Source organism: Globicephala melas, chromosome 3 (assembly GCF_963455315.2).
Source record: "Globicephala melas chromosome 3, mGloMel1.2, whole genome shotgun sequence".
Lineage (NCBI taxonomy): Eukaryota > Metazoa > Chordata > Mammalia > Artiodactyla > Delphinidae > Globicephala > Globicephala melas.
In genome coordinates this window covers 9083180-9108803 of record NC_083316.1, presented here as the reverse complement: position 1 = coordinate 9108803, position 25624 = coordinate 9083180, and the positions used below count along the sequence as shown (strand labels likewise).

The 25624-nt window shown below is 44.5% G+C and overlaps 1 protein-coding gene across 9 annotated transcripts in view; it reads left to right on the top strand.

Moving 5' to 3' along the window:
- Positions 1-25624, top strand: part of CTNND2 (catenin delta 2) — a 930830-nt gene that overhangs the window by 889747 nt on the left and 15459 nt on the right. For all 9 annotated transcript variants that reach the window (XM_060295662.1, XM_060295656.1, XM_060295659.1 and 6 more), the window contains one exon: positions 23181-23307. In XM_060295662.1, coding sequence (XP_060151645.1) covers positions 23181-23307 — 127 coding nt within the window. The remainder of the gene's footprint in view (positions 1-23180; positions 23308-25624) is intronic.

The window sequence follows — 25624 nt, the reverse complement described above, 5'->3', positions numbered from 1 at the left end:
GTTATCACTGGCAGGCTAAATAATACATCACGTTTCTGTATTTTTTTTAAATCAATCCTTAAGATTAGATAACCACAGAGAGAACTTTAAAATGTCTTTATCATCTGTACTGTATTTTTGCAGAGGATGTTTTCTAAAGGAAAAGAAGATGAGCCTTGGAATAGACTTGATAAAGGGATAAAAGAAAAGGAGGAGATCAAAAGTTCTTGACTTTTTTGAACATTGGTACTTTAAGAAAACGAGGTGACTGACATAGTAGACTGATTATGTTTGACTATGGTGTGGTCTGTTGGGACAACTCGTTTTCGAAGGAGATAAATTTGCTGGGGGTGTGTATATACAATTATTATAGAAATCATCTCTTACAAACCCTTATATAATACCTTAATCCTATGTACATCTCCAAAAAATCATTTTTGGTTAGGACCCAGGCTAAGCCACTCTAACAGAGAGACTCAAAAATACAGAAGCTCCAGCTAAACACGTCTCTCTTTCCCTCTCATGGAACTGTAGCTGGTTAGGCAGGTGGTCCAGGGTCAGCAGGTAACCCTGGGACCCGTCTTGTTACTCTGCCTTGTACCAGGGTGTCATCCTTGCCTGTGTGGACAAAGCTCCCTAGCTTAGCTCTTCCCCTCTCATTCCAGCCCATAGGAAGAGAGAGAGGATGAGTGAAGGCAAGTCATGCTCTTTGAAGCAAGCAGCAAACTCCTGCTCTCCTCCCAGGAGCAAGAACTCAGTCATGTGGCCACGGCCAGGTACCCAGCTGTGGGGGAGGACACGAAAAGTGGGCCGCCGTGATACCTGCTAAAACTTGGTAGCAGGAGGAAAGGGGTTATTTTACTAAAAGAAGAAAGGCAGTATCAGCTCCAGTAGTCATTTGATGTTGTTCAAATATCTTAAATATTCATTGTAATCGCTACCTAATGGGGCATTTTATTCCATTTCAGGGTAACCGTGATTTTTCAGAACTTCTTACATTAAGCAAACATCTCCCTATCTGCAGCATCTGCCCTCCAACTGCATACTAAAAAGTCTAATTTCTCTTCTCTGTGATAGCCTTCCTGTTTTTGAAGTTAACCAACTCTGTACAAGGCCATCCCTTCTCAGTTGTAGGAATAGCAACATTTATTATTATTACAACTGTTGACTGAAAAAAAAAAAGCACAACCTAAAAGTTAAAAGTTATGTTTTTATTTGGTGTACAAAACTGAGGACTTAAGCCTGGGACCCAGCATCTCAGGTCACTCTGAGGGGCTGCTCCAAAGAAGTAAGAGGGGAAGCCGGGAGACATAGGAGTTTCTGCAACAAAGACCAGGTAGTCGGAATATCAAAAGATGCCTGTTAATTAAAGAAAACCAGACATCTCAAGTTAAGGAGCTTAGTGATTTTCTGTGTATGGGAAGATGCAAGAGTCTGGGCTCACTGAAATCATTGCTTTGATGTGCACCTCAGCTCTCTGGGGCCGGTATCCTGTGCTTTCCCATCCTAAGTCTCCTCAGGGGGCACCATCAGGGGGTAGCTGCAGCGGCTGACTGCTAGATGGGGGCATCTTGCCTCCATCCTGAGTCCCCTCAGGGCTCACTGTCAGGGCGGCTGTAATGTGATGGTTTGATGGCTGCAGCATCCTTTGCTTCCTGATACGGCAGGCAATATTTTTCCTTCACACAACTCATGCTCAGTTGTAACATATCAACGTTGCCACGACCTTCACCATTGCTATCACTTTTTTCCACGTGCGTGCGAGTTTGTCAGCATCCCTTTCGTAATGTAGCACCCCAAAATGAATATATTCTTCCAAGTTTATTTGCAGGAGAAGAAAGAGAATAATGAGACTATACTTCCCTGGTGCTGGGCACTGAACGTCAACTAATGAAGCCTGGGAGTGTATTAGTTCCTGGAAGGCTCATTGTACTAGCTGGTGAAGTACAAAGAGCACAGGACTTAGAATCAAACAGCCAGAGGTTAAGGGCACACCTCTGCCACTTACCAGCAGCATGACCTTGGGCAAGTTACATGAGCCTCTCTGCCCATCGGTGCAGCAGCTGACTTTGGGCAGTCCTGTGGCCCACTCAGAGGGACAGGGACGATTCACCGGGCCTCACAGTCAGGGATCGGAGATGCGCTGGTGTTGTTTTGTATCCAGCTATCTGAACCTGGTGGGTGGGCAGGTTCCTGCCATAGAGTCTCCAGAAAAGTAAATAACCTCTAAAAATGGTCTAAAATGGACCTCTGTGATGCCTTCCTTCTGCTTTATGATCAGAGCCTGGAACTTTCCTCAACCCTTGCATCCGAGAACCTTCACATCTTTTCATGGAGACTGTGGGCATCTCCCCATTGGTCCCATTCCCGTCCCTTGCTTTCCTCATCCGTGAGGCAAACGCCATACACCTGCCTGGCCACATCGCTGATGACCTCAAAGGGGACAGTGGTCATCTAAGAGCTTTGTCAGCTGGAGAGTCACATACAAGTGGGAGTTAACGGCTGTGAATCCTAGAACAGTTTTCCTGCCGTTTGGCTGACAAATGCTCTTTGCCGTCCTGTCCACAGGCAGCTGGACATTTGGATCCTAGTATTTCATTTTATCATTGTCATCGTTGTTCACCTTCACCTACATTTTCACGATTCCCTTTCTTTGTTCGTCTTCCCTCGTTCCAGCCCCTCGATGCCTAATCCAGTGCCCCTTTCCCACGGTCTTTCTCCTAAGCAGCTGTGCCAGCCAACGATACTAGCAATGTCTGCACAGCCCCAAAGCAAAGGCTCTTGCATGGTGGGGTGTAGGTAAACCAAACTACACACACAGGGTTTTGTAGGAAGCCCAGTAGTGACAATGAAAGTTGTCAGGGGTTTAGAGGTAGCTGGAGCACTTTTATTCCATTTTAGTGCGGAATTTGTGTACGTGGCAGGTCAAGGAGGCTGAAGACATGCTCATTGGAGTGAGGGTGGTGCAGAGGGTTGAAATGAGAAGGGGTGAGGTCAGGCCCTGGCTTAGGAAACAGCATGCCGTGTCCCTCTGATAAGAGGCCCTGCTGTGACCCTGTACCTTGATAGTTTGAAAATGTGATAACCAGCATCACCCTCAGAAAGTCTCCCGACTCCCCATGACACCATTGTCCCCTGAGTTGCCTCAGGCTCTCTGGTTGTCCCTCCTCCATCCTTTATGGGCTCGTCTTCCTGTTCATTCCCTGAATGTTGGTGTCACTCAGGGCTCTGTGTTTAGATCTTTCTCATCTCGCACACGGCCTCTTGCTGGGTTTCTGGAGCTCTTCCTTGGGTTCAGTTACCAGCCACGTGTAGTGGTCTCCCGCATCTCTTTCTCCAGGCCCGGCCTCTCCATATATCTAGCCATCCGCTAGATGACCTACTCAGATGCCTGCAGCGCCTCACGTGAGCCCACTGTTTCCGGATCCGGCTCCTCTCCCTGCGTTCTCTGGTCACAGCCCTCCACCTGTCACCCTAGCCAGGACCCAGGAACCACCACTGGCTCTTTCCTCTCCTTCACACATCTGCGTCGAACCCACCAGAAAACCCCAGTCTTCTGTCTCCATCCATCTCTCTCCATGGTCATGGCCATGAAAAGCTGCTTCCGTCTTCTGGATTATCAACCCCCATCCTAACTGGTCTCTGCGCCATCTGGCTTCCTCCACTCCTGTCTGTTCTCCAAAGGGCAGCTGGGGTGAACTTCCTAAAAAGCACATCTGATTAAATTACTACTGCGCCTCTCAGTGGCTCCCACTGTCCACAGGAAGAAATCCAGACATCTCAGCGCAGCCCATGAGACCTTTCAGGTGCAGCCGCAGCCTAGCTCTGCATTTAATCCCTGCTCTGCCTGCACTCCGCCACCAGCTGTACCTAACTTCTGTGCTTCCAGTTCCCTCTCCCTCCTTGTCTCCCACCCTGTGGAGCCTTTCCAAACATCTGTACTCCACCTTCCACCCTACCTGCCTCCCTGAATATTTTTTTTAATATCACCTCCCGTGAAAATCACTTTTCCGACCTCTTCACCACATCTGAATTAAAGATCATTCCATCTGAAATAATTGTAGAGCAAATTAATTTAGATGAATGATAACTGAATCACTTTGCTGTACACTGGAAACGAACACAACATTGTAAATCAACAATACTTCAATAAAAAAAATAAATTTTCAATTCAAACTTCTAAAGAATGACTTAAGCATCATAAAAAGCATGAACTTAGAGCTAAAAATTGTGCAACATAATGGTGCTATAATATTTAATAACTAGGTAAGATTTATTTGTACTTTTATAGAAAAAACAATTTTCCTCATGGGTTCAGATATTAATTTGGGGAGGATGTGTATTACAAACTTACAAGTCATTTCTTCATAGAAATTGCAGTGAGACTTGCCCCCAACTGTAGCACAATTAATGTCAACTCCTAATGAACGGAATTCTGAATGGATACCTTAAATGTATATTATGTAAAATGAACAAATGCTCCCTGAAAAAGACTGTGTGACTATGTGCTCGAAAACAAGAATGAAGTAAATGAAATAAGTTAAATGAAGCATGTCTGCATCTTTGGCAAAAATAATGTAGATGGTTTAACTTTTTTAAAAATTGCAGTTTAGGGACTTCCCTGGTGGCACAGTGGTTAAGAATCCGCCTGCCAATGCAGGGGACACAGGTTCGAGCCCTGGTCCAGGAAGATCCCATATGCTGCGGAGCAACTAAGCCCATGCACCACAACTACTGAGCCTGTGCTCTAGAGCCCACAAGTCACAACTACTGAGCCCACGTGCCACAACTAATGAAGCCCGCATACCTAGAGCCCGTGCTGCACAACAAGAGAAGCCACCGCAATGAGAAGCCTGCGCACCGCAATGAAGACCCAACGCAGCCAAAAATAAATAAATAAAATAAATAAATTTATTTTAAAAATTGCAGTTCATACTTACTTTGATTTCTCTGTTTCTGCAACCTTCTAAATTTCCCTCTTGGCTACCAGTGTCCATGAAGGTTGTCAATGCAGCCATCAGCTTAATGACAAGAAAAATTGACGTTTATCTCATTCTCAGCCAGTACAGATCACTGCTGGTCTTCGTGAGACGTTAGGTCCAAGACCAATATAGTGGGGCTTCCTAAACACAAATTCCATTAACAGGCTTTGGTTTTAAAATTGGCGTGGCCCATTTTGCTTTCAAATGTTATTTACATAGCAGTCACTTAAAATGTAAGCTTTCTTATCACTTGAACTCAGACTTGAACAAGATTTAGCTTATGATTCTTAGGCTTTGAATCAAAATCTTCTTTCAATTCTAGTTAAATAGTTCTATGTTAATGTTTAATTATCAGAAATGCAAACAAGATCTTCACATTTGCTCTCCATGTTGGGGCAAAATAACCTCTTATTAAAGAATTACAGCCAGCATGTCTAAATGTTGCACTGGATGGTGGTTAATTCCTACCTGGTCATGGTCGGCCCCTAGGTCAAGGTGCCAGCCAGAAGGTCCCCTGCCAACTCCCATGACATCTGCCTTATGTAGGACATGTTCCTAGAGTCCCAGGGTGAATATGCCAGCCCAGCACAGCAGCTTTTTGTCCTTCCCCGGCTCCCATCTGCACCTTCAGACAAGCACTGGTCTCTGGGTCTCAATGGGACTCAGCAGGTAAGACCCCTCTGCCCCAGCAAAGACCCTTGGGAACTCCAGACCACCGTAGAAGGTTCTGAGAAAAGCCACAATAGCAACATGGAGTCATCCCAGGCCATCCTGTGCGATACCATGGGAACCCTTCTCAGGGTGACGGATCTACGGGAAGTCGTGGAGCTCCAGGTACAATGAATCTGCTCTGTCCTCTGAGGCACAGACGTGTCCTGAGATGGAGTGAAGAAGTAGCAGGAAGCCTCAGGGCATCACGGTGAGAATGCCTCTGAGCACTGGGTACCAGAAGACGGTGATGTTAACTGAGGGGGCACCACCTCTGTTCTACTGTCTTGCTTCTCCATGGGCTGCTCACCAAGAAAACATGCTGAGCCTTTAAAACAGATCCTGTAAAGTCATCATGGAAAGGGACAGGGCGGTCCCTATTGTCAAGTAGACAATCATCATGGAAAGGGACAGGACTGTCCTTATTGTCAAGTAGACAATCATCATGGAAAGGGACAGGGTGGTCCCTATTGTCAAGTAGACAGTTTGTCCAGTGTTCGGCTTATAACGCTGAGGCTCATTATTTTGCTCTACGCATCTCAAAGGCCTTCAGAGAGAACAGCATCTACTCAACCACTCTATGAGTGAATTAAAATCCTTCGTTCATAAATGCAGGGATCAAATCAAAGACAAATCAAAGGTCAGAATCCAACCTCTTGACAATCACCAGGGTTCGAAACCAGACTCATTTTACCCCCACTAATAGTCGTGTCCCCGTGTTTCTACAGTTGTGTTCCTGTAGGGCACCCTATTGCCCTACCCACCACGTGAAACGTTGGGATCTTGCACAATGAGCTTGTCTCAAAGAATGCCCAACCACCTGTGCTTGAAACAGAAAAAGGTGGTGTTTCTACAGATAGCAATATTGTATTCACTATTGCCATTTGGATGAGAGAAACAAAGCATAAAACTAATCTTTAAAGATAGACTCTCAGGCTGCGGGTACCATTCAGCCAGTGAGTAATGAGCTTTGATGGGAGTGGAGTCATGCCCTTCACAGCCTGAATCACGCAGGACTCTCTTTTCTTACTGCCATGGGATTCATTTCATTGGCCCTTGCCACCACTGCACTCACAAAAGAAGAAATCAATAAGTAATTATGGATAGGGAAGGGGGTGCCTGCGAATTTCCTCAAATGTCCAAACTACAGTGGATGAGAGAGTGGACACAGCGCTCCGTGTTGTCTTTCGCTGCTTCCAGGAGACTGACCTCTATACCTAGATGAACCAGTGGTCCTGACCCCTGCGAACTGAAGTCACATTTCATGCTTCACGTCCCTCATCACCCTCACCTGCTGGATATTTAAAAATCAATACTGGATTGCAGCGAGAACGAGAAAGATATTTTGAAATACTGTCAAGGAAAAAAACACAACATGATCAAAATTCAAAATTTTGATCTTTAAGCTTTGCAGCAAGAAGAGCAAGAAATACTTTTATACTCGCTTTAGCGTGTTGCCATTTTGAAAATTAAGAGATTTTTACTTGGGGAGTATCTAAGATGGTGATAGAAAGGTGGTAAATCCTCTATAGAAATAAATAAAACGACTGAATGTAGAGCTGTCATTTTAGCAAGGAAATTGCCTACCAGGAATTTATTAATCTTTCTACTGTGCTGGAAAATTCTTCACCAAGAGATGACTGGAAGGATGTGAAGACTTTTGGCCAGACTCTTAAACAACCTGAGTGCAGTGTCCTCAAGACTTAAAATTGTAGCTCCTTGAGTTCTTTCTTTTCTAAATCACTGTGTGTCAAGCTGGGGTCGGAAACAAAAAGGGTGAGGTTAAACTCAGCTATGACACACATTCGCGTGTTGATTTTTATATCGACAAATAAGGTCCTCCTTCATGAGGTCCCGTAACCTCTTGGAGACAATTCGCAGACACTAATCATATGATATCTGTCCAAAAGCAAAGGCACAAATGGGAACAGAAGCAAAAATCAATTCTGCAAAAGTGGAAATCGATGCACATGGCAGTTTCTAAACAAGAAGTGAGTAGTTAGAGCTGTTGTGGGACTGGACCTCCAAGTTGGGGAAAATCCTCGCGAGCGGTGTCCAAGCTGAATGTTTCCTTCCTGCCTCTGCTCTGCCAGGTGGCTTTACTGTAACATTTTAAATCAGAACCTCCGAAAATACCCCAGAGACAAAAGGCAGAGGAAAAGGATTGAATCAGGAACTAGAAAACTCGCTAACCTTTTTTTTTTTTCTTGGAAGTATAATTGATTTACAATGTCGTGTTAGTTTCAGGTGTACAGCAGGGTGATTCACTTATACATATATATACAGTTACATATATGTATGTATGTATACATACACGTACATACATATATATGTACGTGTATGTATATTCTTGTTCAGATTCTTTTCCATTATAGGTTATTGCAAGATATTAAATGTAGTTCCCTATGCTCTACAGTAGGACCTTACCTTGTTGTTTATCTCTTTTATATATATTAATATGTATCTGTTAATCCCAAACTCCTAATTTATACACCGGCCTTTCCCCTTTGGTAACCATAGTTTGTTTTCTATGTCTGTGAGTCTATTTCTGTTTTGTAAATAAGTTCATTTGCCTCATGTATTTAAATTCTACATGTAAGTGATATTAAATGATATTTGTCTTTGTCTGACTTTCTTCACTTAGTATGATCATCTCTAAGTCCATCCATGTTGCTGCAAATGGCATTATTTCATTCTTTTTTACGGCTGGGTAATATTCCATTGTATATATGTACCACATCTTCTTTATCCATTCACCTGTTGATGGGAGAGGACAGATCTATCATCTATCATCTATCCTTTAGGTTGCTTCCATGTCTTGGCTACTGTAAACGGTGGTACTGTGAACATTGGGGTGCATATCTCTTTTCAAATTAGAAAAGAAACTCACTAAGTTTAATGTAAATCTACCACCATTCTTGTTGTTTACTTTGGGCAGTTCATTCAAACTCACCCCACCTTTTCAGTGGATCCCAGTAGATGGGATAAACTACTCTAAGAGAGCCTTAATTTGACTGGGAAGAAAGAACATGATCAATTTCTTCTCTCTTCCTGCCTCCATCTGCCCCCACCCCCCACCCTCTCAGAAGCTGTTCCTTCCTATGTCCCCATGCACCACCCCCCCATCAGGCTCTGGCAGGGAAGGGGGATGAGCAGAGAGGAGAGAGAGCCCGGCCCATGAGGTTGTAGCCTGGCATTCATATCCCGCCTATCCCCACATGCTGGCTCCTTCTCTCATGGGGGCAGTAGTGTAGTTTGCTCACCAGTACCAGCTTCCAACTGAGGACTTCTGGCCTGGACCTGGCCGCCTCCAGCTAACTGCTCCGAACTCTCCATCCACCTCAGCCTTCTGCTACTCCACTGCACATAGACCAGAGTGGATACAGATTTTGCGCCCTGTAGCTTAGGTAGTTTGGGTAATTCTGTTTAAGAAGAATATACTTTATGAATATAAAATTTCCTACAGGCCTTGGAGGGGGGTCATGCAGTGGACAGGCCTGAGACCTAAGCTTCTTAAGCTCCATGGTTGGTCCACCTCTGGCACTGAGTCTGTGCATCACCCTGATAATGGTACTGCAGACACCAGTCCCTGCGACCCCCAAACTCCAGAGAGCCTGTGGTCAGGCAGAATAAGGAGTTCACTTCCTGGGCTTCAGGAGAGGAAGGATGGGGGATGCCTAGCCCATTGACTGCCTCCGAGGAAGCCCTCCCCACTGGCATTCTCCACCCACTAGTGAATTCTCAGCCTAATCTTATATAATCTGGAGATGGAGCATGTCTTAATGCTGCAGGACCTTATTTTGTCCTCCACTTTCACAACTGTGAATGGATGATCTAATTCTTTATTTTGAGGATATATATGGAGCAATGGGGCATCTGGTATTCACTGCTTTGGGACCTTAGCCAAAACACAGACAATGGAAGAAAATTATATTCACATCCTATCGCAGTACGTTGTTGCAGGTATTTAATCATCTTAAGTTGTCCACAAGTCTAATCAATTGTGTCTAGCACACCCCCAAATAAACATGGCTTTAAAACAAATTCATTGCTCTCTGTTAGTTTCCTATTGCTGCATTAGCAGATTACAGCAAACTTAGTGGCTTCAAGAAACACAAATTCATGATCTTACAGTTCTCGAGGTCAGAAGTGCAAACTGGGTTTCACTGGGCTGAAATCAAAGTGCTGGTTCTGGATGCACCCCTTCCTGTAGCTGTCTAGAGAATCTATCTCCTTTTCCAGCTTCTGGAGGCTGCTACTCTCCTTGGCCAGTGGCCCCTTCCTCCATTTTCTAAGCCATCAGCATAGCTCCTTTGATTTTCTTTCTCTGCTTCTATGGTCACATCACCTTCTCTAAATGCCACCCTCTTGCATGTCTCTTTAAGGACCCTTGTGATTGCATTGGGCCCACTCAGATAATTCGGAGTAATCTCCCTCTTTCAATATCTTTAACTTAATCACACCTGCAGAGTCCCTTTGCTACATAAGGTAGCCTATCACAGGTTCTAGGTAACTAGGACATTGATATCTTTGGGGGAGGGGTGCATTATTTAGCTGGATCTCCATCACATGGCCATACAAACTGTAAGGCAGGCTGGGACATGTGGTCCAGGTGTGTGTCTAGGAAGAAAAGTAAATGGATTTGTAGCAGTTCTGGCCACATCCTCCTCCCTTACACGATCTCCTCCCAGGCTTCTCCACTGCCGCTCTCCCCTGGGTGTTCTCTGAACTTGCAAGCCTCCATCTCAGTCTTTTTTGCAGACTCCTGGTCTTCCCTGAGGCACCTTTGCTTTTCATCCTATACCGTCTAGTGGAGATGACCTCATCTGGCCCATGGTTGTTTGTTTGTTTGTTTTAATAAATTTATTTATTTATTTATTTTTGGCTGCGTTGGGTCTTCATTGCCTTGTGGGCTTTCTTTAGTTGTGGCGAGCGGGGGCTACTCTTCGTTGTGGTGTGTGGGCCTCTCATTGCCGTGGCTTCTCTTGTTGCAGAGCACAGGCTCTAGGTGCATGGGCTTCAGTTGTTGTGGCACGTGGGTTCAGTAGTTGTGGCTCGCGGGCTCTAGAGCGCAGGCTCAGTAGTTGTGGAACACGGGCTTAGTTGCTCCACGGCATGTGGGATCTTCCCGGACCAGGGCTCGAACCTGTGTCCCCTGCATTGGCAGGCAGATTCTTAACCACTGTGCCACTGGGGAAGCCCCTGGCCCATGGATTTTAAATACATTTGAAGGCCAATGGCATCCACATTTATTTCTCTGTGTGGTCCTCACTCCTGAACTCTAAGCTTACACATACACAACAACCCATCTCCACTGAACTAGCTCACAAGCTCTAACCTTCCACACATCTAACACGTACCTCTCAATATCTTCCCCAAATCTATTCTTCCTCCATTGTTGCCCATCTCTATAAAGAGCACCTAACCCACCTGGTTGTTCTTTCCAGAATTCCAGGAGTTATTTAATACCTCCTTTTTCCTTATCCCATTACACTTGGCACCAAGCCCTGCTGATTCTATACTCTGAATGTCTCTCAAATCCACCTACCTCTCCCATCCTTATTTTCACATCATCTGTCCCTAAGCCTGATGAGATTGCTGCCTGCTTGGTTTCGTGGAATCTCCTTCACCATCTTCAATCTCTTTTCCCTTAAAAATTCAGAATACACTTTTATAAATCCAAACCTGGCCCAGTCAGTCTCCTGATTAAAACTTCTCAGTGGCTTCCAGTTTCTCTCACTTTCCTACCCTTCTCTCCAAGCTCACCTTCCTCAACCTCAGTGCCTTTGCACTGCACGGGCGAAGGTTCCTTCCCCAGCCGAGAATGCCTTCCCTCCCCTCCCACCAAGCCTGGCTATTTCAATCTCAGTTTGTCTCTTCCCCAAGGTAACCTCTCTCTCCAACTCTCCAAGGCTAGTAAAGATCCCTCATAATAACCTGTGCCTTTTTCTTCCTGGCTCTTTCAGAAATGCAATGTGATATAATCCTATTTTAAATGTCCATCTCCCCTTTATCTTCCCCTCAGGAGCCATGCCTACCCGTCTCTGTTCTCGACCCTGTACCCAGCACAGGTACTTACTAAGGTTTATTAAACACATCCAACCATGTAGCCATCCCAGAGTTTAAGATCAGTAGAGGGCTCATTCCATGACTCTGCTTCCATTTCCATGGTTTAAGGCATTCGGAAGCAGCGCGGAATGTGCAGACATTGAGGTTGGGACCCAGGGTGAGCTTTGAACGTGTTGGCCACTGATGAGTATAGATGCAAAATACCTGGCTTTTCAAATGTCAGAATGACGTTGCTGCTAGAAGCCAGACATTTGGATTTGTCAACGTGAAGATGGGACTTTGCACAGTTTCGCACCAAATGTAACTTTGCAGCACTAGCTGGAACACAAAGACCATTGTTAAAGATTATCCACATCAGATCTTTGTTTGAAGGCCTCCAAAGTGATGCCAGGGAAACACAGGCCTGAGCCGGTCTTATTTCAATTGGCCAGGTGGTTTTCTGCATTCCGTTTGGCACCCGTTAACGACTGGTAGTTAACCATGATATACTTTCTTTGACCAAATTATATCAATTTCTTTCCAACTTGTCAAATCTTCTCAGTAATATTGTTTCTTTAGAATTAGTTCAATGGTAATAAATTGAATTCCTAAAATGGATTTACTCAGTATTTGCTTTTAAAAGATGGTACATACTGCAGAAGACTCTTATCCTTATGTATTCTTAAGTAGCCAAATCAATTTAATTAAATTTCATTAGAAGCACCAGAGCTGAAACAAACTAATGAAAGTAACCGGGTATGTCAGGTGGTATTTACTTCTGCAAATACTTCCTTGTGGCCCTTAAGATTTAGTTTAAATATTTAACTCTAATAGCTTTTGGAATTGTTGATGGAATTAGTTTTAATGAATCTTTAACAAACAGTTTACCTTAAAAATAGATGGAAGCTTGTTTTATTAGAGCCAAGAGGAGCTGTGGTTTCATCGACAGGCAAAATCTGGCTTGGTCTTCAATCACACAGACTCTGAATATTCTATTTCCATGTTTTTCTCTATAATACCTTTTACTGAAGTAAGGAGGATGTTTGTATAACTACCGCTAATTTGGAATCTTTTCTTTCTCTTCATGTGATTACATCAATAGGTGTATTCCACTTAAAAAATGACTGGAAAACTGGCACAATTTTGAGGAATCACGTTTTCTTAAGTGAGCAGTAGCTCAGCTGGTTACCTTTTTCAGCAGATGGCAACAACTCAGGTTTTAACTTTCACTTGAAAAATAGGTTCCTGACGAAGTGATTGAAGTACAAGCTCTAAGTGTTCTGGGTTGAATGAGTAGATGAACTTGGTTTGCTTTAAGCCCCAAGGATTTTCACCACACTTTCTTTATGTCTTAAGTCATCATAGCAAATTAGAATTGACAAGCTCTATGGGCCGAGAGACTTCAAGGACAGTTTAACACAAAAAGCTTGTATTTGTTACTTCAGAACTAAAGAGACTCTGTATGCCTCCTGAGAAATCCTTGTTTAGATGCCAGATAAATCTTATCAAATTAAGGAAGCTCCAGAGCTGTTTTCAAAGAGAGGAAAAACATATACTGGCATAACAGTGTCTTAGTATCTATTTCGGGGAGCCAGTTAATATCCTCAGTGGAAAGAAAAACTATTCTCCATTTTCAACGTTAATTATTTTCTGAAGCTTTTGTCCAAGTCAGAGATGTCACTTATCACTAGAAAAGATTTGTTACATCTAAATTCTAAGTATAGAAGATAAAGATTCCAAAACTCACTTTGAAAACAGAACTGCAGATGGGAACCTCCCAGTTTAACTTATCCATCACAGCTGTAGATATTCACTAATTTTGTCACTTTCCACCCCACCGTTGTCTAGTCACTGAAGGGCACCTCTTCGAGAGGCCAGAGATCACAACATAAGTAACATGAAATCCCATGCCCTATTTGTTTGGTTTTTTTTCAATTTTTATTGGTGTATAGTTGATTTAAAATGTTGCATTAGTTTCTGCTGTACAGCAGGGTAAATCAGTTATAAGTATACATATATCCACCCATGCCCTGTTAATCTCATCTCCTGAAGCACGTTGATGAAGATTTGGTATTTAACCCCTTTTCTCTAGCCTCCCTCATCAGCAGATTCTCCGAACAGCCCTTGAGGTATTCACTCTTCCTCTCCACTTTCACCCTAAACTCTTTGTTACGCAGATTGAACAAGTTCTCTCCCTAATCTCTTTTCCCTCCTTGTCCAGCTGGCAGTGTCCTTCTCCATCCCTTCTCTAATCCAGCGCTAGGGACGGGGCCCACTGCCCTGCTCCGCTGGCAGTGACAGGATGCTCTTTGGCGGTCAGGGAGGAGAAGGTCTGGGAACACTCCCGCCTGGCTCATTTCATTCCATCACAGCCACATGCCCTGCACACCTCCTGTTGGCATGCACAGCGCCCTGTTCCTGCTCCAGTGCAGCGACCCCGGTCATCAGTGTTCCATGCCCAGTAATGTTCCCACAAGGTGACCCCCTCCAGAAACCAGCCCATCAGTCCAGTGGACACAAGTCACACCTCACAGCAGGTGTGGGCTCCTATACCCAAACTGAAGGACATTGGAGCATATCTAATGAGAAATGTGATGTGCTCTCCCTTCTCCTCCTTTTTCCCCAGCTCTCCTAAGGATTGTGTTTGGGGAAAACTGAGTGCATTTGCTGTGGACAGCGGCTCGTGTTTTCTGAGCTGCAGGATGCAAGAAGCAGTAGAGATTGGGGGCAGGGCATGTGCAAGAGGTAAAGATATACGTGCTCTGGGAGCTGTGAATGGAATCAGAACCAAGCCAGGCCCAGATGTGGCAGGTATAATGATGCACCAGAATTATTTACAAGATTGGTTAAAGAGGAGACAATTTTATATACCTCGCATTGAAACATGGGGAACGGAGAGAAATTACCATTTCACGTAGAGTAGGCAATCCGTAAGCTACTTTTTTCTTTCTTTCTTTTTTTTTTTTTTTTTTTTTTTTTTTAGGTACCAGTTTACCTAAACCAACACTGCCTTCAGCCCAGCAGTAAGTATGTCGTAAAGGACAGATATACCAACAGCAGCAGATGAGACTGATGAGGTTGCTCTAAGCTAAAATTAAGAAAACAAAAAACTGTAAGGCTCTGATAACCTTCACTTGTTATAGAACTGTAAGAGTGTAAGAACTGTGGAGTTAGCAGTAAAGACTATGGCATTGATTATCATTGCATTTATAACAATTAATGCGGTCATCTTAAATCATTGAATCCATCTAGCAGCATTTATTAGGCACTTCGGTATTGCAGCTACTAGGCTAGAGACCAGGAAATAATAAGGCCCAGCCCAGCTTCACAGCTGGGCAGACGGACAGGCTTGCAGCAGACATAAGTGTGAGGTCATAGCATTTTGTTCATAGCAGGCAAGGAAAACCATAGCTGTATTGCTAAAAGCTCCCCTAAACCTTGGAGGCATAATTCATTTAGCAAGAGCGATTGAATGAACACGTGCTGCCTACCTTCTGTTTACCTAGCACAAAACTGAGCCGCGAGAGTAAGATTTGACAGAAAAAGAGAAGGTGTTGTGTCAGGTCTCAGAGCTGCCTGATCAAAGGTGGAGACTGGGAAATTGAGTCACGTGGTGACTGCTGGGTAATCGGGTGTGACTGGGGCTCATTGCGGCAGGCGGGATCGGGGGGCACCTCTCTGCTCTGAGGTTGGACCTATTTTTGTTCCTGTAGAAGTCAGTGCCTTATCTGACACTGTGAAATGGAGTCGAAGACCTAAGGGCCTCCTAGGATCGAGCCCTCTACAATGTATTCTGTATCCCTATTAGTCACTGCCAAATATGCGTGGAAACTCCAAGCCAGTGGTTCCCAGCCACGCTATTCATGAACATCACCTGAGTGCTTTTGAAAATACCAACGCCCAGACCTTACTCAGAACAATTTCAACAGAATCTCAGAGCCCGAGGCCCCGGCAGGACTATATTTAAAACTCTCCGAGCTGACTGAATCATTTTGCCCTTATTTTATGGAAAAGAAACCGAGACAGAGCTGACCAGTCATCGTGGTCCTAATCGGTCGTGGGACAGAAGGGCTGACTTGAACAATTATCTAATTCCACCTCTCTCAACAGAGATACCCAAGGTGAAAGCAGGTTTGAGCCTTGACAAACAGCTCTATTCATTTCTTTGCACACAAACCTAAGATATTCACGTGCTGATCTGAATTGAATGTCCTGCACGATTTCCAGAATAAGAGGCTATGGGGCGGGTGTGTGCTGTACTAGCCTCGTGTAGACGGGTCTGAAAACCACTTAGCCCCTTCATCTGGGCTCTGTTGGCGGAAGTCTCTCCAGTAACACAGTCTTCGTGGAGATGTTTATGGGATGGTAAAAAATATATATATAAAGGAGATGGTTATAAATTCAGGGACCTCGGAACACTTAAGGGAAAGATCTGTAGGAAATAGAGTGGCCACCATGTCGTCAAACTGTGAGGACCCAATGGTCATGAGGCTGTGAACAAAGTTACCTTGATTCTCGCACTTTCTGGACCATTGAGAGTAACGACGAAGATGAGAATAGCTTTGGGGAATAAAGCAATTTCATAAAGAAACACGCCGGGAACTTTCTGAAACTGGTGAAACTGGTGGAAGGACAGTAAAAGGGTAAGATAAAGAAAATCAGATTATTTCTGGTGGCAATTTAAAGTTCCATGACTTTGAAATCCTCTTCTCTTTTGGATTTCTATCTCTTATACTTGGAACAATTTAACAACCTCCGGTTTTAAGTTTAATATGTTAAAAATAAAAACCAATCTGAGGTGCAGATATCATATCACATTTTTGACACCTTGGCTGTGTCTTGAGCTGAAGGGCACAACTTTGCGGTCATTTTGCTGGAGGTGAAAGGCAGATATTAAAAGAGTTCTTTATCATCAATATTAAGGATTAACGGCCCTGCCCTAGTTACTGTGGCTATTCTTCATTCTGTTTCCTTCCTTGAACTTTCTTATCTAAGCCAAAGGGATGGTATGAAGGGGAACTGGGGTTAAGCACCCAATAGAATTTGGGGAACAACCTCTGGTCTACAGAGACTTAAAAGGCTAAAAAGAAAATATCATCATCAAAGAGACAAATAGGGCTTCTCTGGTGGCGCAGTGGTCAAGAATCTGCCTGCCAATGAAGGGGACACAGGTTTGAGCCCTGGTCCAGGAAGATCCCACATGCCGCGAAGCCACTAAGCCCCTGTGCCACAACTACTGAGCCTGCGCTCTAGAGCCCACGAGCCACAACTACTGAGCCCGTGTGCCACAGCTACTGAAGCCCGCGTGCCTAGAGCCCGTGCTCCACAACAAGAGAAGCCACCGCAATGAGAAGCCTGCACACCGCAACAAAGAGTAGCCCCAGCTCGCTGCAACTAGAGAAAGCCTGCGCACAGCAATGAAGACCCAACGCAACCAAGAATAAATAAATTTATTAAAAAAGAGGCAAATAATGATTTTAAAGCTATGTGCCCAAGTTGTGTGTGTTTCTGTAAACCACTTTCAAGTCTTTCTGCATTACAGTGGGAAGTAAATGAATCAGGTTTTATTGCAGGCTGGCTAGATAACAAGTATGTCCATGGCTGGTTGGTTAAAAGAAATGTTAGCTCAGCAATAACTTTCCCAAAGAAAATATATCTTCATGTCCTACTTCTTTCGAAAGCAAAACATTTTTTTTTTCAGTAGAATGACTAAAAATTTCATGCAGTAAAAGATGTCAAGGGTCATGAGATCTACCCTCCAGGTAGTTATTCAGCATCACTAAAACGAGTGTAGATTTACCTGTACCCTGGTCTCTAGCATCCAAGGTTACACTTTTCCATGATGTGTGGGAGGATGTGCCATCAGAACTAAACCTGAGGTCCCTTCTGGGCATTGGTGACGGTAGTGATGTTGGAAGTCTTTGTTTAGTCATCACACCTTTCACTCTGCATCAGGGAATGAGGGGGAAGATGGATATGGAGTGGGAACCAGGTCACCTTCCTTGCTCCTCCAGGGGCTCCCAAGCTGTGGCTCAGGAAACTGCTCTAATCCAGAGCCTTAACTGGGTTTCCACTCTGCCCTGTTCCCCAGGCTCCCCCTTCCCACCTCCATTCAAAGTTTCTGTGCCCACATGCATACGATTACCAGCCATAAGCAGAGGTGTCTGGCTGGGGCGACATTCTCGGTGCCTCTGACACACTCCCTGTCATCCTCAGGTGTCCGCTGATCCCATCACCCACAGACAAGTCACCTGCAAGACTCGCCTCTGTCATGTGATTGTATTCTCAGAAATGGGTCTTATAAAGGACTTGAAATCTTTTTCTGGTGCTTTCTTATGAGTTTCTTCCTTCATAAGAAGTTTTATTATTACAACCATTTTGCTGACACTTCCAGATGAAGTGTCACATCATCAATTGTGAACCGTTGAGCAAAACATCTCCACTCACCTGCGTAAGAGGGAGATGCTGAGTACAGTGCTACTTGCCAAGTAAAACCAGACCTAGAGTTATACCACCTTTATGTCTGGTGTCTCCTTTGGTCTTAGGACATATCAGATATTAGCCCATATTCTTATTATGAAATACCTTGCCCACCTTTCATAACATATGGAGTATCATGACTTATTCATGACCAAAGAAGCCAAGGGTTTGATGAAAACAATTTCCTGAGCCACTCCTTGGAACCCTGCCCCCCATGCAAAGAATATCTTCTAAATTGCAAGTGAGACAAACATAAAATTATCTACCTCTGTTTGGTCATGTTTAAGGATTTTTGCTGTCAACAAAGCATTCCCTTCACAAGAAAGGAACATCTTCTTAAAACAAATTTTTTAATTGTTCCTGTATGTGAGTAATGGTAATGGGTCCATTCACTTCTGAAGTACGTTACAGGCTTCTGTAAGACTGCTTCCGCCCTGTGCATGCTGCCATCCTCCGGAGGGTTTAAGGGACATGCCCAGAATTCCTGCAGAGACAGTACATTTTCTCCTCCTGCCCTGACACCTGCCTGTTACCATGGCTCCCACCCTTCCTGGAAGAGGTTTCAGCTATTTGCCCTTAGGCCCTCCTTGCCTCGGTCACCGCCAACTGCCCAGGACTCCTGGGTAAGCCATCATTTCTGGACTCTTCTCACTCAAAGGCTCTAAATAACCAGTAATCTGCTCCAGTATTCCCCCCTTTCTCCCTTTCTCCTACCCACCTCTCCTCCTTTCCCCCTTGAACCCACAGGCTACTGTCAGTAAGACCCCCTGTATCCAATACCCACCCCTTCTTTTTTCAGTCTTCTTGCTGTGACACCGGCTGTCCCCAAGGACACCCCCCAGCCCCCGGCAACCCTCTCACGTGGTGGCTTGTCATGTCCCATCCCCTCTGCCCGACATCACTAGGCTTGGAGGTGGACTAGGTATCTCCCTTGCTCCTCTTTGCTCTTTCTGGGAAGTTCTCCTCTCCTCCCTCAAGGAAACCCCTAGCATCTGTGAAAAGGCCCCATTACAATAGTCTCTGACCCTCTTCAGATCCTCAGTCCACTGCCTAGTGTTCATTCCCCATCTCCTCCCTCAATCTTCACTTTCCTCTCCACCCAGCTTAGATTCTGTGGGCTTCCATGACATGCCCTTTGCATCCCCTTGTCCCTGTCTCCTTCCAAATCACTTTTCTGACCATCCCCAACCGATTCCATCTACTCACACCTGCCCCAGGGCAGCTGAATGTGGCTGGAGGAAAACAAGCCACCATGGGGATGAGTCTTCTCCTTTTGAATTCATTGCCATGAGCCTCAAGTCACCTCTCAGCTCCTGGCCACCAGGCTACATGGCCACAGTCAGCCTGCACCCCTCCTACCTCAAGAACTGTCTCACGCTTCTCTTCTTGCTCTCTTCTTTCCTCTTCCCTCCCTTCCCCTCGCCTCTTCCATCCTCTAAACTCCAACTCCTTCTCACTCTCAGCGGATGCATGACCTCTCTTCTCATCCCCACCTCCCCTCCAGAAAATGTCAGAAAACAGAACAGGACATCCTCATCGTCCCATCACCAGATCAGCCCATCTCCCTGCTGCGTCTGTGGCTGTGAAGCCTGTCTGTCTTCTCTCCTGATTCCATGGCCCATGACCCCACAGCTCACTGAATCCCATCAACCCCTCCTTTCTTAAGAAATGTTTCCCTCTCTCTCCTGCATCCCCAGTTTTTCTTCCTCTATGTCGAGTCATTCCCATCAGGATGCGAAATGCCGCAATCTCTTCCAGGTGATATATTAAAACTTCTCTTAGTCGCTCTAGCTCTTGAAGCCCCATTTCTGGGCTCCCCTTAATAATCAGCTTTTGCCAAAGGCTGTCTAAACTCACCATTTTTCCATCAGTTCTCACTCTCTTTTGAGCCTACCTGAGTTAGAGATTTACCAACCAGACCAAAGAAAGTACTTTTGTTCCAGTCATGCTGACTTCCATCTTCCCAGGGCCAAAGGACTGTGCTTGGTCCTCCTTGTTATTCAGCTGGTCTCCTTCTCCTCTCTGCATCTTCTTTCCTGGTCTTGCCTGACATCACACCCTTCTGGTTCTGCTCCCAGCTCACTCTGCTCGTTCTCAGCATCCTGGGAATTTTCTCCTTGCTCTCTGTGCCCTCTGAGTATTGGAACGTCCCAGCCCTGTGTCCTCTGCTTCCCTCATTTGCATCCACATGCAAGGCTTCCATCCATTCTCTTATCTTCAAATGATATCTGTATGCTGAACTGCAAAAGTTTACCTCTAAGTCTGACGTCACTCCTGAAATTCCAGGTTTCAGGTTCTGCTTTATTCTCTCTCTTTTCTTTCATGTCCAGCAGGCATTTCTAACCCAGCACATCCCAGATGGCAGCACTGATCTCACTTCCTAAAGCCACTCCTCTTCCAGTGGTCCCCTGTCTCAGTAAGTGACATCTCCAGCCCCCCGTTGTTCACACCAGCAACATCGGGGTCAGGCTTGATTCCTCTCTCCCACAGCCAGTAGCTGAGTCATCAGCAAATCCAACTTAGATGCAAAATCTGCGCCTTGCTCACCACCAGCCCACGCCCAAGCCAGGGTCATCTCTCCCTCCCTCTAGTGGAATAGCTCGTTAACTAGTCTCCCCATTTCTGTTCTACTCTCCGCAGACTGTCCTAGACGCTCAGAAGGCTTCTTGTCTTCCTGGCCCCCCCTTGCTCACTCCCCTTCAGTCACAGAAACTTTCTGCTGTGCTCACATCAGCCAAGCACTTTCCCACCCCAGGCTCTTCACTTCTACTCTTCCCTTGGCTTGGAAACCCCAACCTGTGTCTTCAGTGTCTGGCTTCTCGTCATCTGCCAGGTCTCTGTCGCAACGTTAACTGTTCCCAGAGCGCTTGCCCGACCACACGCCCTCAAATAGCATCTCCTCACCTGCATTCCTCAATCCCCTCAGCTTGCTTCCAAGGACTTATCAATATGCCACATGTTTTTATTGAAGTGTAGTTGATTTACAATGTCTCAGGTGTACAGCAAAGTGATTCAGTTATATATATATATATATATATTCTTTTTCAGATTATTTTCACTTATAGGTTATTATAAGATATTGAATATAGTTCCCTGTGCTCTACAGTAGGTCCTTGTTGTTTATCTGTTTTATAAACAGTAGTGTGTATCTGTTAATCCCAAACTCCTAATTTATCCCTCCCCCCTTCCCCTTTGGTAACCGTTAAGTTTGTTTTCTATATCTGTGAGTCTGTTTCTGTTTCGTAAATAAGTTCACTTGTATCATTTTTTTAGATTCCACATATAAGTAATATCATATGATATTTGTCTTTCTCTGTCTGACTTACTTTACTTAGTATGAGAATCATCTCTAGGTCCATCCATGTTGCTGCAAATGGCACTATTTCATTCTTTTTTATAGCTGATTAGTATTCCATTGTATGTATATGTGTGTGTGTGTGTGTGTATATATATATATATATATATATATATAGCACATCTTCTTTATCTATTCATCTGTTGATGGGCATTTAGGTTGCTTCCATGTCCTGGCTATTGTAAATAGTGCTGCTATGAATGTTGGGGTGCATGTATCTTTTCAAATTAGAGTTTTCATCTTTTCAATATGCCACATTTTAGTAGTTAACATGAGTCTTCACTTGTTTACTGTTTGACTTTGGGCGGCCTGTTAGCTTTCTAAGGCTCAGATTCTTCCTCTGTAAAATGGAGCTAATAATAGTATCCAGCCCATGGATTGTTGAGAAAATCTTGCCATGGAGTAAATACTCAATAAGCACTAGGTAGTAGCTTTTATAATAGCATACTTCTAATTTTGGCTTTATCGTACAGGTCAAATAGAACAGGAATAATGAGAATTACATAAAGAAAGACACAAATATTGAAATGAGTTTAAATTCTGTTCTTTGTTAACTTTCGTCCATTTATGTTTGCAATGATTCTTTATAGAGAATTGAGTCCCTCGAAAAGGTCAAAAAAGAAAAAAAACAAAAGAGTTAAAAGTGGTTGCCTCTGTGAAGCAGGAACTGGGAGTGCAGCAGGTGTCTGCTTTTCCTTGATAATGTCAGTACTCTTTGACATCTTGCTTTGAGAAAACTAACCTTGAATTAAAGAAGAAAAAAGACTGAAAGGAAATACTGTGACATCTCAACAGAAGTTCTCTGGGGAGGAGGAGAGAGGAATTGTTGGCTATTTTTATTTTCTTCTTTATGCTTTCTAAATTCAAAAAATGATCCATAATGTATTTATATATTTTTCATGATGAAAAATGGTATACATGCTTTTCCTGTATTAACCAGATATTAGAAGGCAAATGGCGGATTGATTGGTAGGAGGCATTTTGAATATGCTGTACATTGAAAAATAGAATTCCTGGGGCAAATCAGAGAACGTAGCAACCTGAGTGTGAATACTTGGCAGCAGTCATGCTGAAGGCCTTGAGCTGGTGGGGACAGGGCATTTGAGGCAGAGAAGGACCTTGAAACCATGTAAGGGAGACGAATGGTAAGGGACGAAGGGAAGGGACGATGCTTCTCGGCATTCTGATCACTAACAGATTGGTCCCGAGAAAAGAAGAGTAAACACTTTGGGAAACTTGGAGGTGGTTGAAAAGAGGACCGGACAGAGCTGGAGCCAGGCAGGCAAAAAATAGACAGTTTCAGGCTCATTCTGAGCAGCATGTTTTCATTTAAATACAATTTCAGGCCAAAGCATGTTTGCAAAGAGACCATTTATCTCACATCTGGGGCGGAAAGCAAGCACCGAGGGCAGGCCCTCCCCGAGTCAGGCTGTCTGGAGGGGGCAGGGGGTGGGTCTCAGTTATCGCTCCTCTCTTTTAACCTGGACGATGGAGGCACAGAGATCTGAGACCTCTCCTGACAGACTGGAGAAATGCTTTGCAAATTCCAATGCTTGGCATGTCCAAGTGTGAGGAAGTGAGGCATCTCTCTGCCTTCCCCAGTTAATAGGAGCTGCTGTCTATTGCAGGATGGATGGTCACAGTATCACTTCGTAGCCTCATCTTCAACCATCGAGAGGGATCGGCAAAGACCCTACTCCTCCTCTCGCACACCCTCCATCTCCCCTGTGCGCGTGTCTCCCAACAACCGCTCAGGTAAGAGGGGCCCCGAGCCAGTGGCTGCTTCTCTTGGATCCAAGGCCCCCCGCCCCGACCCCTTAGCTGACCCCACAGGCAGGAGGGCCATCCGGACTGGGACACTTACTAGAAATATCAAATGAATCTGTTTTCTTTTTACAGTGGTGGTGACTTTGTATCATACGTACACAGACTCAGAACAAACATCTTTCTAACAGGTTTCTAAAAACCTCTAACAGGTGTCACAGTCATGAAATGCACATCCTGGGCCTGCATTCAGGGAGGAATAGGAATGTATAAAACCACCAAGTGTTTGCAGTTCAGGGTTTTCCATGGACATTTTACCCACTTAAGATAGTTTAGGTTGCATTTGATTGATTAGATTTGGGATAACAGAGTAGGGGAGAGAGGGTGTGCTCCTTCCTCCTTGAGAATGACCTACGTTTGAAAACTGTCATTGAGGCTTTCGTTACTGTTCCGTACCTGATCTGCTTTTCATTATTACCTGTAAGCCAGCAGATAAATCATTTCATATATTCATATTACAATCAACTGTAACTTTTAAACCATTCAATTTAATTTTTTCTAATTTTATTTCATTCTTTCTTTTTAATTTTTTTATCAAAGTATAGTTGATGTACAATATTATGTAAGTTACAGGTGTATAATACAGTGCTTCACAACTTTTAAAGGTTATACTCCATTTATAGTTACTGTACAATATCAGCTGTGTTCCCTGTGCTGCACAGTATATCCTTGTAGCTTGTTTTATACATAATAGTTTATACTTCCTAATCCCCTACTGCTATATTGCCCCTCCCCCCATCTCATTCTTATTAGATTTTATTGTTGTTTTATTCCATGTATAATAAATAATTTTATATGGGCGAACACACACACGCGCACAGATAGAGGCTTTTGGTTAAGAAAAGTTTCTCCTTGCTCTTCGCTGCCCTCCTCCTGCTGAGGAAACTATATTTTCTGGAACTGAGTCTCAAGGGCATGGTACAGAGCACTCCCCAGCAGGGTGGCCCCTCTGCCCTTGAGGATGTTTGTCATGAAACTTTACACCATACTTTACTGTCATAACGATGGGGAGAATCAGAGATGAATGGGGAATATTTGACTGAAATAGATTACCCTCTCCCAGCCCCGTGAAAACTCATATTTTTAGTGCGGTGTTATCACTTGTGATGTTTAGCCCCACGCTGAACGAGAATTAGGAAGCCCCGTGTAACTGGAGGAACTTCCACCTGCCTCAGAGGCATGGAGGTGGTCTTTTACACATGTTATTTTCATAGTTCTTAAAAAGATAAAGAGCAGTGAGTCTTGGAAGCTAAAGGACAGTGTCTTTAAGAGCTCTAATTATGAAGAACCAATCAGTGTCAGGAAGATGGAATAATATAATAGATTGGAAGGCGCCCAGAAAGAGAAGCAGCGCTTTACAGGATGTCAGCATCCCAGGGATGCAGGTGGAGCACTGCCTGGTGGTACCCAGGCAAGGCACTTCGAAGACACCTAATAAACGCTTGTTGGCGTCATGTGATTTTTCCAGGAGTATCCTCCTGGTTTACCAGAGACTCGGACCACTGTGTGTGAGGTCTCAGGAGATAATTACACACTTGACATAGTTTAGTAAACCCCACCATCTGTGCAATATCGGATTCTCATTTTAAAAGCTTTGGTCAAGAGGCTCCAAAATATTGTCCCTTCACGATTGCCTGGCAGTGACTCATAAAAGGCCAGTCTTTATGCAGAAGATCTAGGAGCAAGGGCAGGAGAGGACTCTCCCCAGAGAGGAAGATGGAGAGAGAAGAGAGGAGATGGGGCAGAGGTGGAGGGGGTGAGTGAGACGCAGCAACCCGTGTTCTGAGAACACGCAGGAACTGGACCCAGAGCCCAGTTGAGTTACGTGGAACAATTGCAGGTTTCTTCCCTGCCTTCCCATTGGATTTACACCCAGAGACTCTGGTGCAACTGGCTGGGGGGCATGTTCAAGCATCAATGTATTTTTAAGTATTCTAGGTAACTAATTCTGATGGGCAGCTAGGATTGGAAATCTCTGAGGGTTTCAAGATCTCAGCAGTGAGCCTTGATTTTATTTGACAGGTCTGAGAGGTGGGTAGGGGGCCTTTCAGGAAAGGATGGGCAAAGGCTCCCATTGTTACCTTCCCAGTGCTTGGCTAAGACATCCTCTGAGCCATCTTCTGGTTTCACTTCCTCACCCGATGAAGAGCTCCTCAACTTCAGAAAGTGTGCTGTGACTCGTGTTTTTGTCCCCCGTGTCTAGCACGGGGCTTTGCACATAGAAGATACTAAGTTTGGTGAAATGAAT